General features: G+C 36.7%; 1 protein-coding gene across 1 annotated transcript in view; it reads left to right on the forward strand.

Moving 5' to 3' along the window:
* LOC106670190 (polycomb group protein Psc-like) overlaps nt 1–13,810 on the forward strand; it is a 117,724-nt gene that overhangs the window by 59,967 nt on the left and 43,947 nt on the right. Inside the window, exon 2 of the mRNA XM_014400296.2 lies at nt 351–460. Coding sequence (XP_014255782.1) covers nt 352–460 — 109 coding nt within the window. The 5' untranslated portion in view covers nt 351. The remainder of the gene's footprint in view (nt 1–350; nt 461–13,810) is intronic.

A 13,810-nucleotide genomic window follows, 5' to 3' on the forward strand; every position in this document is an offset into this window, starting at 1 on the left:
GTATAGAGGGAGGGAAATGAACAGAAAGCATTTTTAAGGAGCAGGGTAGCTTTGAAAGTGATTAACCCAACCATTGTCCATTTCGTTTTTGACGGTCGATCCTCATTTGTACTAACTAATAAAGTACAGCAAAACTCGCGAGATTGGGCGGACCGGAAGGATTGTACACGGTCAGGTTGCAATGTTCCCATGAAGTTATTGTACTATCTATCTGTCGATGAAAGTTGTACAATCCGAAATGACGGATATTATTTTTCTGATTTGTTTTTCGCTTTAATGATAGTTTTGTATCAAAAGAAGCTATTTTTTATTTATAAGTATTATTTCAAATGTTTTGTTGTTTGTTTCAGAATGGAGGGCAGTAGAACAAAGCTTACGGACGTCAACCCGCATCTGGTTTGCGTCCTTTGCCATGGATATTTCGTGGACGCGACGACAATCGCCGAATGCCTGCATTCGTGTAAGTGAATTTATTTATTTTTCTCTAACCCGGATGACTCACTGTTAGAAAATTTCCATTGCGAGCCGGATAAAAGTTTTCCCCCGTTTTATCTGATGTGAAATCACTTGGGGACAAAGGCCCCAATTAATCTCATTTCGGCCAGTTGCGATTCAAATAAAGATTTGATAGTGTTGAAGAGAATTCCGACGGAAATATTTTATGGGGTAACAAAATGTCCTTTGAGATGAAGGTAAATCGTCGGGGACGATAAAAGAGGGAAGGAGCTTTTTGAAATGAAAAATATTGGCGCGTTCGCACCGGCAATTAATTTATTTTCACTAAATCTGAACAGTCCTCAGGCTATAAACGTTTAATGGTTACCCCACTCTTTGTTATCTTATCCTGAAATCCGACCGGTGCTTCAGAGTGAAAGGCGGCAACGAGTTCTCAGAAATCATACCGATACAAGCCGGGATCCCGCAAGGGAGCATTCTTGGTCCCGTCTTTTACATCATATATACTGCTGACCTGCTCACCCCAATACCATCATCACAACCTACGCGAACGATACAGCAATTTTGTCTTCTTGCTTGAATCCTATCCAAGCTATCTCCAAAATCCAACAATGTCTTGATCTTATCGAATACTGGTGCAAAATGTGTAAGAAAAGACTGAACGAAGAAAATTGTACCCAATGCACCTTTATATTGAAAAAACACTCCCGACTGTACCAACAACAAAACGATACCAATTTCCATTCAAATAAAATATTTTGGATCTTGTCTATTGACAATAGGCAACGGATTACTTGCACAAAAGACATAAGAGACACCACTTAAAAGAGGATTTGGACAACTATGAAAACTTTTAGGACCGAAATACGTCTTGACCGTCGACACTAAACCAACCTTGTACAAGACTTTACTGCGACCAATTTGGACATGGAGTGGAACTGTGCTAAACCATCCAACATCCAGCGCATCCAAACCTTCCAATCACCTCTAACTTCACCATCCACAAGTACCTCAACATTCTTTTTAAACAAATTGATCCGTTCCCAATTCCAAATGTTCCACACCAACATCTCGATACATCCTAACATTACTGCTCGAGCCCTCTACACATAACCTTAACCCTTAATCCTTCACACTGAGTGCCAACAATGGCTGACTTTTTATGGCATATGTCCTTCGGGTGTCGCGTCGGTATTAGTGTTAGTGCTGTGACCGTGTGACGAAAAAATACTGTGATCATAAATGTTCAAATATGTATAGAAAATTCAATGGTATCTATCAAGCAAAATTTATTATCTAGTATCTTGATTTAAAATTCTCGAACGCTTTTTTTAGCGTTCTCAAATTGTAATTTTGTTCAAGATAAGATAAATGTTGAAATTGTTTTGCGATTGCGCTTTAGATTGCGTAATGTTCTAAGAAATGCTATATTTCGCGTATTTGCCTACCCTACGATAATATTAATCTCGATCGTTGAATATTTTTTGACTGAATTATACGACAATAATTAGAAAACTTGGAAGAAAGGCCTCGTAAATGAATATTCATCGTGTCTTCATGACTGGAATTAAATTTGTGCGCTTTGATCAAAGTTAATACACTGATGATTTTTACTGAATTCTGTGTACTATATGAAGAAAATGTTTAACTATGAAAGAATATTGAATGATTAAAAACTGACTGATTATTTTTGTTGTAATTTACAAAAATTTTAATGTAATATTGTTGTACATTAACGTATGTCTATATGGGAGTTATTTGTTCTCGTGTTTATTTCTGCTTTTCCAACCGCAGGCCCCTGACGTTGTTGATAAGCGGAGATTATATCTATATGACGTCAGACTTTAATGTCATTCGTGTTAGCCCATTTCACGGCTCGAAACAATCATACTGCAAAAAAAGGACATTTTGGACCAGATCGTCGTAAAAACCCCACCCTGAATACCAACGGGGCTGCTATAGCCCAAATGTTAGCCCGAACTCCCAAGACGGATATAGTGGGAGTATTTATAGAAGGGAAAAAAGTGTGCGGTCGGTTCGTTCGCTCCCGGCTAGACTTGATGACTCATGACGATTATAAAATACAAGATAGATAACCGCTTATCATAAAGGCCGATAGACCCCTAGCCTCACGGATGTACAGGGCGTACACAGCCCAGATGGGACAGTGCGGTAACTCGAGCCGCAGAACGACGTCAGCTGTCATCCTGACCGCACAGGGGCTCATTAATATTACCTGGTGGTACCGGAACTTTCATATTACGTACCAGTGGTATCCAGTCGGTCTCCTGGCACTGGCCTGAGAGCAAAATCTTCAGAAAATTGAACTCTGGGGCGAAAGTCACGTTCAATCTTACAGACTTCTTAATTGTCCTATTAATGTTTAAAAAGTGGTCATAATTAAGGAGAGACTCGGCGTACAAACCGTTCTACCACATTCAAAGCTAAGGGTCAGATATGAAAAGAAAATCTAGTGGAAGAATTGAGTTTTTGTAAAATAGAAGCGCAATTCCTTTCATCATTTAAAAACAAAATTGTTAATATGTAAAAATAAGAAATGATCAGACATTTATATTAATGGTGATTCTTATCCGCTTTGTGTGGTGATTTGCCCTGAAGATGATCTCAATAAAGATCGAAACGTTGGCACGATAAAGAAAATGTTATTCTGAAACCTACATCACACCAGACCGCATCTCACGATTTCTGAATAATTATCAGAAAATTATAGATAATAAAACAGATTTAGATAACTTAACCTTAAAGATAATATAATAAAATCTACGATATACTGGAAAAATAGACGGGGGATATGCAATAACAATTAGATTGTGGGATTTCTTGAGGCGTCTGGACTTGTGTCGTTTTCGTAATCATGGTCCGTCTTAACCCGCTGTTTTTTTTTTTGTTTTTAATCTTGGATGACAAGCTTGACATTTATTATTATTCAAAAATCCTGAGATGCGGTCTGGTGTGATGTAGGTTTCAGAAAAACATTTTCTTTATCGTGCCAACGTTTCGATCTTTATTGAGATCGTGTTCAGGGCTCAAAGTGTTTTCTGCGTAAGTGTGCCATTCTTGCGTGTCGTGTTGTGAGTGCCAGAAACACAAAATCGAAACGTTAACACGATAAAGAAAATGTTTTTCTGAAACCTACATCACACCAGACCGCATCTCATGATTTCTGAATAATCTTAGCCTGCTTGTGGTCGACCATTTGTCAATAATGATCAGTAGAGTACAAACTATAAAGAATTAAGTAGTCGTTAAATATCGTATTAGAAAAGGGTTTAATTATATTTAATTGTGTACAGATCTTATTTCGGTGTGTGTCTAAAATTTTGGTCCGGCTGAGCTCGCTGTGTTGTTCTGTTTCACTGGTTTGCCTGTTCGATATTTTCTCAGTTATATCCTTTTTCTGTATCGACACGAAGACAGGTCATAATCATCTTAAAGAAGAAAGAGATAAATTGTAGATCACGTAGTTTGATATGGGATCATTTTGGCTTGCCGAAATTCTCTATTTATGGACAGACCAATTGTCATGTTTTGGCATCAAAGTTCAGCGATTTGCCTGTGTGATGTTTTGTCAGTCCCGTTTTAAGAAACTACACCAGAACATACCAAAATGATCGTCAAGTACAATGCCATTAATTGTATGAATAGTTTGGTTTGCCTAATTTCTCTTTTTGGTATATACGGCTTGTTTTGGCATCAAGTTTCAGTGTTTTGCCTGTATGCAAGTTTGTGAGTTAAGTCTCTTTTTATGTAGTAAAATGATCGTCTAGAATAATTTCATTACTTGTAGAATATATAGTTTGGTTTCCGATCATTTTGGTTCGCCTAACTTCTCTGATTTTGGTCTGTCGGGAGCGTTTCAAAAGCCAATTTCAGTATTTTGCCTGTATGCTTTTTTGTCAGTAATTGCCGTTTTAAGTAAACCACATAAGGGAAACCCAGTAAACTCCATGATCGTCCAGAACAATTCCATTAATTGTAGAATGTATAGTTTGATTTCTGGTCATGTTGGTTTGATTAACCTCGCTATTTCGGCATCAATCCATTTTTCAGTAGTTGGTCTGTGAGTTATTTTGTCAAACGTGTCCTTTTATCGGTTTATGAAGCAGGCTATCAGAACCATCCATAGTAGTTAAATCGTTCCTCCGGTCTTCTTCTAGTCTTTCCATTATACGGCCGTTTCAGTGGTTCCTGTGTGTTATTTTATCAGCTAAGTCCCTTTTTTAGTAGTCACATCAAGATAGACCAAAATGATCGTCTAGAATAATGTCATTACTTATAGAATGTATAGTTTGGTTTTTGATCATTTTGGCTTGAGTAACCTCGCTGTTTCGGCTTCAATCCATTTTTAAGTAGGTGGTTTGTGTTCAATTTTGTCAGTTGTTCCGTTTTAAGTAGCCACATACCACCAGAACATACCAAAATGATCGTCCAGTACAATGCCATTAATTGTAGAATGTATAGTTTGATTACTGATCATTTTGGCTTGATTAACCTCGCTATTTCGGCTTCAATCCATTTTTCAGTAGTTGGTCTGTAAGTTATTTTTCCAAACGTGTCCTTTTATCGGTTTATGAAACAAGCTATCAGAACATCCATACTAGTTAGGACCTTTCTGGTCGTCCGAGTATTTTTATTATACGGTTGTTTTAGAGATTCCTCTGTGTTATTTTATCAGTTAAGTCCCTTTTTTAGTAGTCACATCAGGACAGACCAAAATGATCGTCTAGAATAATATCATAACTCGTAGAATGTACAGTTAGGTTTCCAATCATTTTGGTTTGACTAACTTCTCTATTTTTGGTCTGTCAGGCGCGTTTCGACAGCCGGTTTTAGAGGAATGTGCTGTTTTCTCAATTTAGTTGGTTTTTAAGTAGTCACATCAGGGTACACCAAAAGATAGTCAAGTAGAAATATCAATTATAGAATATGTAATTTGGTTTGACTATCGCTGTTTCTACTTCATTTCATTTAAGTGGTTGGTCTGTTCGTTATTTTGTCAATCGTGTCCTTTTATCGATTTATAGAACACCTAGAACCTGTTCGCCTTAGTATAGTAGTTAGGTCGTTTCTTGTCTTTCTATTCTCGCTGCGTTGGTCTGTCAGACTTGACGGCTGCCTCAGTGGTCCGCCTATGGCCTATTTTGTCAGTCGTGTTCCTTTTCCCATGTGTTCCACTTGCTCTTTAGGAACATCAGCAAAACTATAGTAACTATGTAGTTTAGTTCACGATTAATCTGAATTGCCTAACTCTCTTTCGGCTTATATCCATTTAGAAGTGGTTGGTCTGTGTGTTATTTTGTTAATTGTGCCGTTTCATAGGTTTTAGAAAAGCTTCTTCCTCCTAATTAAACTTTGGGTCCCTAGAATCCTGGAAGATCTGTGTCGGTAATTTCAAATTCTGTTTTTTTTTTTTTTTTTTTTTTTTTTTTTTTTTTTTAATTTATTTTTTTTTTTTTATTATTTAGAAATCGTCAGATACGGTCTGGTGTGATGTAGGTTTCAGAAAAACATTTTCTTTATCGTGCCAACGTTTCGATCTTTATTGAGATCATCTTCAGGGCCTCAAAGTTTGAGTGAGTGTAAATACTTTGATTGATATAAAAAATATATTTTGCATTGTATAAATTCACTTTTTTTTCCACATCCTACATGTATTTGTTAAATTTGAACTGTAACTGTTTTTGTTAATCCCAGGCCCTGAAGATGATCTCAATAAAGATCGAAACGTTGGCACGATAAAGAAAATGTTTTTCTGAAACCTACATCACACCAGACCGCATCTCACGGTTTCTAAATAAATATCGATTAACGGTCACTAATCAACACACATTCTGTTGACTTTTAACATCCCGACTCAAATCATGGGGAAACAATAAAAGCAGCTGAAATTACCAAAAGTAGTTCATTGCTGTGTTTAAAAAAGTTATTACTTTTTTAGGTTTTAAAACCCATAACCGTTCGATAGTTCAGCGTACCCGAACAATACCGAATTTCATGATTACTCGGTTAAACTTTTTTTCTTTCCCCCTTTAGTGTCCGAAACGAAAAAGATATATGTATAAATATGGTCGACGAAGATAAAGAAGTCGACTCCTGTTCGCCCCCGGCTAAGGGTCACGTCCGAAAGATCCAGAATGAACCTATCTCTCCTCCCGGTGTCACCTGTGGACCGCATAAATTTATTAAGCCATAACTCGGTTTCATTCTCGGTTCATGCATTATTCATCGGCCCTGACCATTGAGACTATATGTGCCAAGGTGAAGCACGCCATCAATGCCGAAGTGGGAGAGGGGATGATATTATTGTATTGTTGACTGATTTTTTGGAGTAACGCCTGTAGGGTCCCTCGGTAGAAAACCAGTTCCGACAGATTAACATCTACGGAATTCGGTGGGTCCGTAAAAAAAGCCAACAATTCTATGGAGGATTTCTTCGCGTTAACAAGTTTAACTTGGCTTGTAAAAAAAAGCTAGCTTAAAGAGCAAATTTTCACATTATAAAATTTACTAATAACTACAGTTACGCTATAGAAAATATTTTATGGTTCAACTGGTTCAAAGCTCAAGAGTGAAATTCTAATGGAAAGAATAAATTTGACAAGGTTGATATGTGCAGGATGAGAAGTGTGTTTGGTCTCGCTGTTTTTCTTGCTGATTCACTGCTGGAAGGGACTTAGGCCAAAGATTCCTTACCTTAACCGGCGTACCTATAATTTTTTTGCTCGGTGTTTCCGCGTGGTTTGTCAATTTTGTACATTTTCATATTGAAGAAACAAAAATTTACACTTTGGCCTGTCAGACGTTTCGGCATTACGCCATCTTCGGTGGTTGATCTGTGTTCTATTTTGTCAGTTGTCCTTTTTGTTTAAACAAGATTACCACTCATTTGACAGGCAGACGATTGCTTAGAAACGGCCAAAATGTAACTTATAACACTGATGTATTTTTCTGTCGTTGAATAATTAGTGAACTTTACACCTACGACTTGTTACGTATGTTGTATATTGATTTCTATGTTGAGACCCCTTGCGAATTTGACGAAGAAACAAAAAAACTTCGGTCGTTTCCATTCATCCTGATCCTGCCATATTCACTGGTTAGTCTGTGTTATTTGTCTGTCCATTTTATACCAAATGCAATACTGGCAATCAAAATAAGACGTGTCTGAAGTAGAGAAATGATGTCGAAATGGATTCATCCCATAAATAAAATGCTGTATTTTCCGAGTATCCTGGTCTGTTTTATTCTGACGCCTTTCCGTATCGCTCCAGTGGTTTATCTGTTATTTTGTCAGTTGTGGCCCTTATTACAGTACAAACTCACCGATGTGACAGGCTTGATCGGAAACGAGCAAATAGCAAGTTGCGAGATTTCTCCGTTATCTGCGTGGTGAGGAACCTGTAACTGGACTTTTTTCTCTTAATGAGAAATAATTAGTAAATAGCATATCGCCTTCCGTGTTGATGGCACCAAACCCCATGCGGGTTTGAACAAGAAATGTTAACGTCACGTCAATCTCATTGGTTACTTCACTTTTATTTGACAAACGTGTCATTTGCCTAATCAAATCATTCTGCATTGGTGTGCAATATTTTGATTGTTTATGGTCATCCTGGTTGTTCAATGCTCGCTGCTTTAGTCTGTCAAGCAGTCATGCTTAGTAGGTTTACCTGTGGATTAATTTGTTACTTGAATCCGTTTTATTTGACCAATGTTCCATTTACCTTTTAAATAATAAGCATAGCCAAAGCAATGATCACTTGTTCTAAATCATATAATCGTGATGAAGCATAAAACTTCTGATATGCCAATTGTCTGGATGAATACGATCATTGATGTCAGCAAATTGACAAAACCATCCATAGCCTGTTTCGTAGAAAAATTACTGTCCTAGTTCGGACGTTTCTGGGCATCCTGGTCTTTCTATTCTCGCTGCATTGGTCAGTCAGATGTCACTTTAATCTCAATGGTTACCCTGAAGATGATTTGGAAACCAAAGTTGAACCAAAGCTAAATCTTCCTCAATCCTACTGGTCATCTTGATTTTTCCATTCTCGCTACTTTGGTATGCCAAACGTCACGTTAACCCAACCTGTGGGTTGGTTTGTTAGTTGGGTCCTTGGAAAGACCAAAACGCTTCTCCCATAGAGCGAGAATAGACGAACCAAGGACCAAGGTGATCGGATATAACTAAGGAAATGAGGCAGACATCTAGGAAAACATCTCAGGACACATTTATATTCTCGCCATTTTAGTCTCTCAGACGTTACGATTACCTGCGCGGTTCGCCTGTTAGTCATTTTGGTAGTTGTGTCCTTTTATGCAGCACTCACCACTGAAGTTGTTGACAAACCTTGTCATAAAACAACGAAGATAGGTGAACGAATATGGTCGGAAAAAACTAAAGTAGAAGACAATTAATTAAGGTTTTCAGTTGAGATAAAAAAGTCAATGGCACGAGTGGGATTCGAACCCACGATATTCGGCTTGATACGCCGCTGCTCTACCACTTGAGCTATCGTGACCTCGATCCACTCGGACACCAACTTCCCATCTCAACCACACCTTTTGAATTTTCCATCTTTGGTAGAGCAGCGGCGTATCAAGCCGAAGATCGTGGGTTCGAATCCCGCTCGTGTCATTGACTTTTTTATCTCAACTGAAAACCTTAATTAATTGTAAGATATTAATTGGTCAAGCGGACCACGAAAGTAGTGAATTTACTAAAGTAGAAGGTTCATCATCCCGCAGACGTCTAGGAAAAAATCTCACGACAATATTTATATTCTTGCTAGCTTTTCATACTTGTGATGAAATTATGAGTATTCTCGCTTGCCTATTCCTTTTGCTTGCAGTGTTAGATATCTTAGTGAGACATTGGACTCAAATTTGAGATTTAATTTTACCTATTGATTCTTTGGTCTCCCGCCGAGAAAGCTCTTTGGTAACTTTAGAATTTCAAGCGACTTTCTCTTAAGAACAATATATTTTTCTCTTCCAAGATCCATAATAGCATATGGTATTCCTGGGGGAGGGGGGCTAATAAATGCTACACCAAGACTCTGGTTGTAACTATAAACTCATTTCTTGAATAATTAAGGTTTTAGTTGAGATAAAAAATCAGTGTCTCGAGCGCGATTCGAACGTGTGTTCGAGTGTTCGGCTACCCGTGTTACAAACCTTGCCAGTAGATTCTACATCCAAAAAGGAACCAAAAAATCCTAATGAACCATGGTCCGAATTTCAACAGTTTCGTATTTATTTCACCTTTTCTAATTTTTTAAGATTTCACGACGTTTCTTCAAATAAACAATGATCATTTCAAAACAGAAAGGTTTTGGACAAATCCATTGATACCATTGAAAACTAGGTTAAATTTATAATAAGATGTGATCAGTACTGAAGTTGTAAATGTTGGTGAAATAAGCGTTTTAGTAGCCAGAACCTGGAAAAATATTGTTTTTCGAAGTGGAAAAGCTTACTATGGTGATTCTAAACTACTATTTTCAAACCTAGAGACCAGTAAATTTCAAAAAATATACTCCGTTTAATATCCTTTTTAGTGGTGTAATTGCTTTTTTAATTATTTTTTTATAATGAAGGATTTGATGAGGGAAAAGAAAAATATGTCGTGGATTAATACAATAAAATAAAATAAAACTTTAGGAAATTTTGAATGCATTTATTGAACGTTTTTAATTTTGACTCGAAATGCTCTTCACCCTCCGCAATAGACAGACGAGCCAGTTTTCTTCGTCGAAAATACGGCCACTATTTCGGTTTCGAACCCAAATTAAAAAAGTTTAATAAATTCTGTTTGTTTATTTTTATTTTATTTATTTTTTCATCTCTCCACCTTACCAATCCGTCAATCACGGTTTTTCCTTTCCTTTATCAATTTCTTCATTTTGTGAAAAGTACTTAAAAAAGCAGTTATATCACTAAAAAGCATATTAAATGGAGTACGTTTTCTCAAATTTGTGGCCTCTAGGTTTGAAAATAGTTGTTTAGAATCAGCATAGTAAGCTTTTCAACTTACAAAAAACATTTATTTTTCAATGTTCTGGCTACTAAAAAGCATATTTCATAAACGTTTACAAGTTTAATATCAAATCTTATCGGAAATTTACCAAGTTTTCAACGGTATCGACGGATTTGGCCAAAGCCTTTCAGTTTTGGAATTATCGTTGTTTATTTGAAGCAAGGTTGTGAAATCTTAAAAACTCAGGAAAAGGGGAATAACAACAAAACTTTTGAGATTCGGACAAAAGTTAAAGACTTTTTGGTTCCATTTTGAATGTAGAATCCACTGGCAAAATTTGTAACACGAGTAGCCGAACCCACTGTGCATCAGTGAATGTAACACAAGACAAAATTCATTGGCTAACTTATATTTTTTCAAGGTAAAGACTATGCAATATTATAATTTTTTAATCTTTATGTAAGGTCTTAGTTGAAATGAAAAAGCTAGTGTCACGAGCGGGATTCGAACCCACGACCTTCGGCTCAATACGCCGCTTCTATACCACTTGAGCTATCATGCCTTCGATCCGCTCGGACACCAACTCCCCTCTCAACCTACCTTTCGATTCCATTCATTTTCCCTCCTTTTTGCCATTTTTCAACTTTTTCATTTCAACCAATACCTTACAGAAAGATTACTTAATTGAAAGAAGTTATTTGGTCAATCAGACATCGAAATATAATGGATTTTAATTTTTATTAATTATGGCACTTCTGTTTTTCTCCCTCCAATGATCATTATTCAAAATTTCAAAAACTGCAAAAAAGGCAAAATTTTATAATTTCAAAACTTTTAAATTATATTGAGATATTTTAACACCAAGATTTACTTTGATAACCTAGGTTGTTGTTTTTTTCGTACATGTTTATTCTGTATTATGTTTGTTTATTTATTTGTTTTTCATTTTATTTTACGAAATGTATTCTGTTTATTTCTCTGATGATTTCCAAAAACTCCTGCTGTCTAGTACAAACTTTACTTTTTGACAGCAGGCAGTGATGCACCAAAATATTATTTTTTCGTTGTAAATTTATATGTTATTATGTAATGTTATTTTTGCCAATAATGATGGTTTTTTTGGGGAGGTGGGGCATCCGTCAGCTTGGTCATTTCAGCCCTATGATTATTATTATTATTATTATTGCTATTGCTATTGCTGTCAGACGAGACGACAACCTCAGTGGTACGCCTAAATTTCGATAGTTTTGTCCTTTTATGCACACACCACTGAAGTTGAAAAACCAATCAAAACAACTAAGACAGGTGGATTATAGTGTGAAATCTATATAAATACACATGTATTTTAAATCGTAAAAATCAATCAGGAAAATTAAAATAAGTTAATATTGAAGACTTACGAGGGTAAACTTGTCCTGGGCTACCCACCAGTGGCAAGTTTATCGTTCTGGTGTAAACGTTCAGCCCATAACTGTTTACTTGATTTATTGCTTCACTCAGTCTTCGGTTGGATAGAATCTGTTTAGAATACTAATACCTTTTGGCTGTCTAAAATCCTATCAGTCAATACGTTAGAATAAATGAACGTGTGGTGTTTTCTGTATTTCTGTAGTTGTAATGATTTCCCCTTGAGTTCATTAAGCACGAATTAACTTTTCGTCAAGAAATCTAATTATGAATCGAATAGGAAGCTCTGATATTAGCGGACCGGCGCTTTTTGAGGAAATTGCGTCCCAGGAGCACCCTCGGATCAATCTGGGAAAGTCCGTTTTACCCTCCTCAAGAACTGTTTCTTGCGAAATTCCTCCGGTCGAAATGATACTAGAAGGGGAAAGGGCACCGTTGCGATTGCCCGGGTCAGTGAGGAATTTCGAAATTGATACGTTATTGTTCGTGGGGTGGAGAGGAAGCCGAGTTGAAACAGTTGCGGAGGGGGTCGAGAACCACCGGCGTTAAACAACAAATAACTTGATTTCCATTCCTATCACAATCGTATTATACAAAAAAAACCATACTGGCCCGGCCCGTTTATGCAAATTTGGTTTTACACGCACACAAAAAACAATCCTACATAGCCTGTCCGTGTTTGTTAGGATAGAGGGCAATATTAAAATGGAAAAATTTATGTTAATTTGTACCAAACTTCTTGGCAGATGGTTCTTGGATTAAATTCAGTATATTCTTTGAAATAAATTCACTATTTTTCTCGGTCCGCTTGACCAATTAATTTCATTCTATTAAGGTTTTAAGTTGAGATAAAAAGTCTGTGTCACGAACGGGATTCGAACCCACGACATTCGGCTTGATACGCCGCTACTCTACCACTTGAGCTATCGTGACTCCGATCCCCTCGGGTTCTTTTATCTCAACTTAAAACCTTAATTGAATGAAATTAATTGGTCAAGCGGACCACGAAAAATAGTGAACTTAATGAATTAAAACGAAGTATGCTTCACTAAAGCTCTCCGTGGCCATTTCACTTCTCGCCGAGAATCAAATAGATTACACGACATTTGAATGGCAAAAATGGCGTAATGGCAAACGACAATTCAAAAGGTGCGGTTGAGATTGGAAGTTAGAGCCCGAGGGGGATGGAAGTCACGATAGCTCAAGTGGTAGAGCAGCGGCGTATCAAGCCGAAGGTCGTGGGTTCGAATCCCGCTCGTGACACTGACTTTTTTATCTCAACTTAAAATCTTAATTAATTGGATGACTTTTAAATAAACAACCCAACGGATTAAAAAAATCATTACCCTGCAACATATTAAATGATAACAAAATAAAAATTTCATTGACTGTATCTCAAGCCCAAGACTTATTTTTTTACAGTTGTTTCTCATTTTCTACGTTAACAGTTTGATAAAAAAATTTATTGATATTCAATTGAAAAAAATTAAAATTGTAATACTTCGCCCTAATCATGTATTTATAACGGTTCTTTCTCTAATCAAACCTGCTTATCAATTCATGGAGAAACGAGTAGCAATCATCATTTTTGGCCGGAAATGTTTCGAATAAAAATATTTATTTTTTCATCAGAAGATAACTTTTTATTGTTTATTTATTATTTCCTATAATACAAACCGATAAACACCTGTAATTCCATGAACACCCGTGAACCCAACAGTTCAGACTATATTTGTTGGAAAGAGCTAAGATTTAAGATTCCCAATTCGCCCAAGATTCGGCCAGAAAGTTTGTTTACAACAAAGCTGAATTCAAATCTGAGCGATGCTTTACACGGAAGTTCGAAAGATTTTAAGCCTTGAAAAGTATTTACATTTAAGCTCAAACACCGGGAATGTCTGAAGTCTCGAATATGGTAAAATTCTCAGTTGAGTGAGCACGTTA

The sequence above is a fragment of the Cimex lectularius genome, unplaced genomic scaffold (genome assembly GCF_000648675.2).
Source record: "Cimex lectularius strain Harlan isolate CLEC.00 unplaced genomic scaffold, Clec_2.1 scaffold86, whole genome shotgun sequence".
Taxonomy (NCBI): domain Eukaryota; kingdom Metazoa; phylum Arthropoda; class Insecta; order Hemiptera; family Cimicidae; genus Cimex; species Cimex lectularius.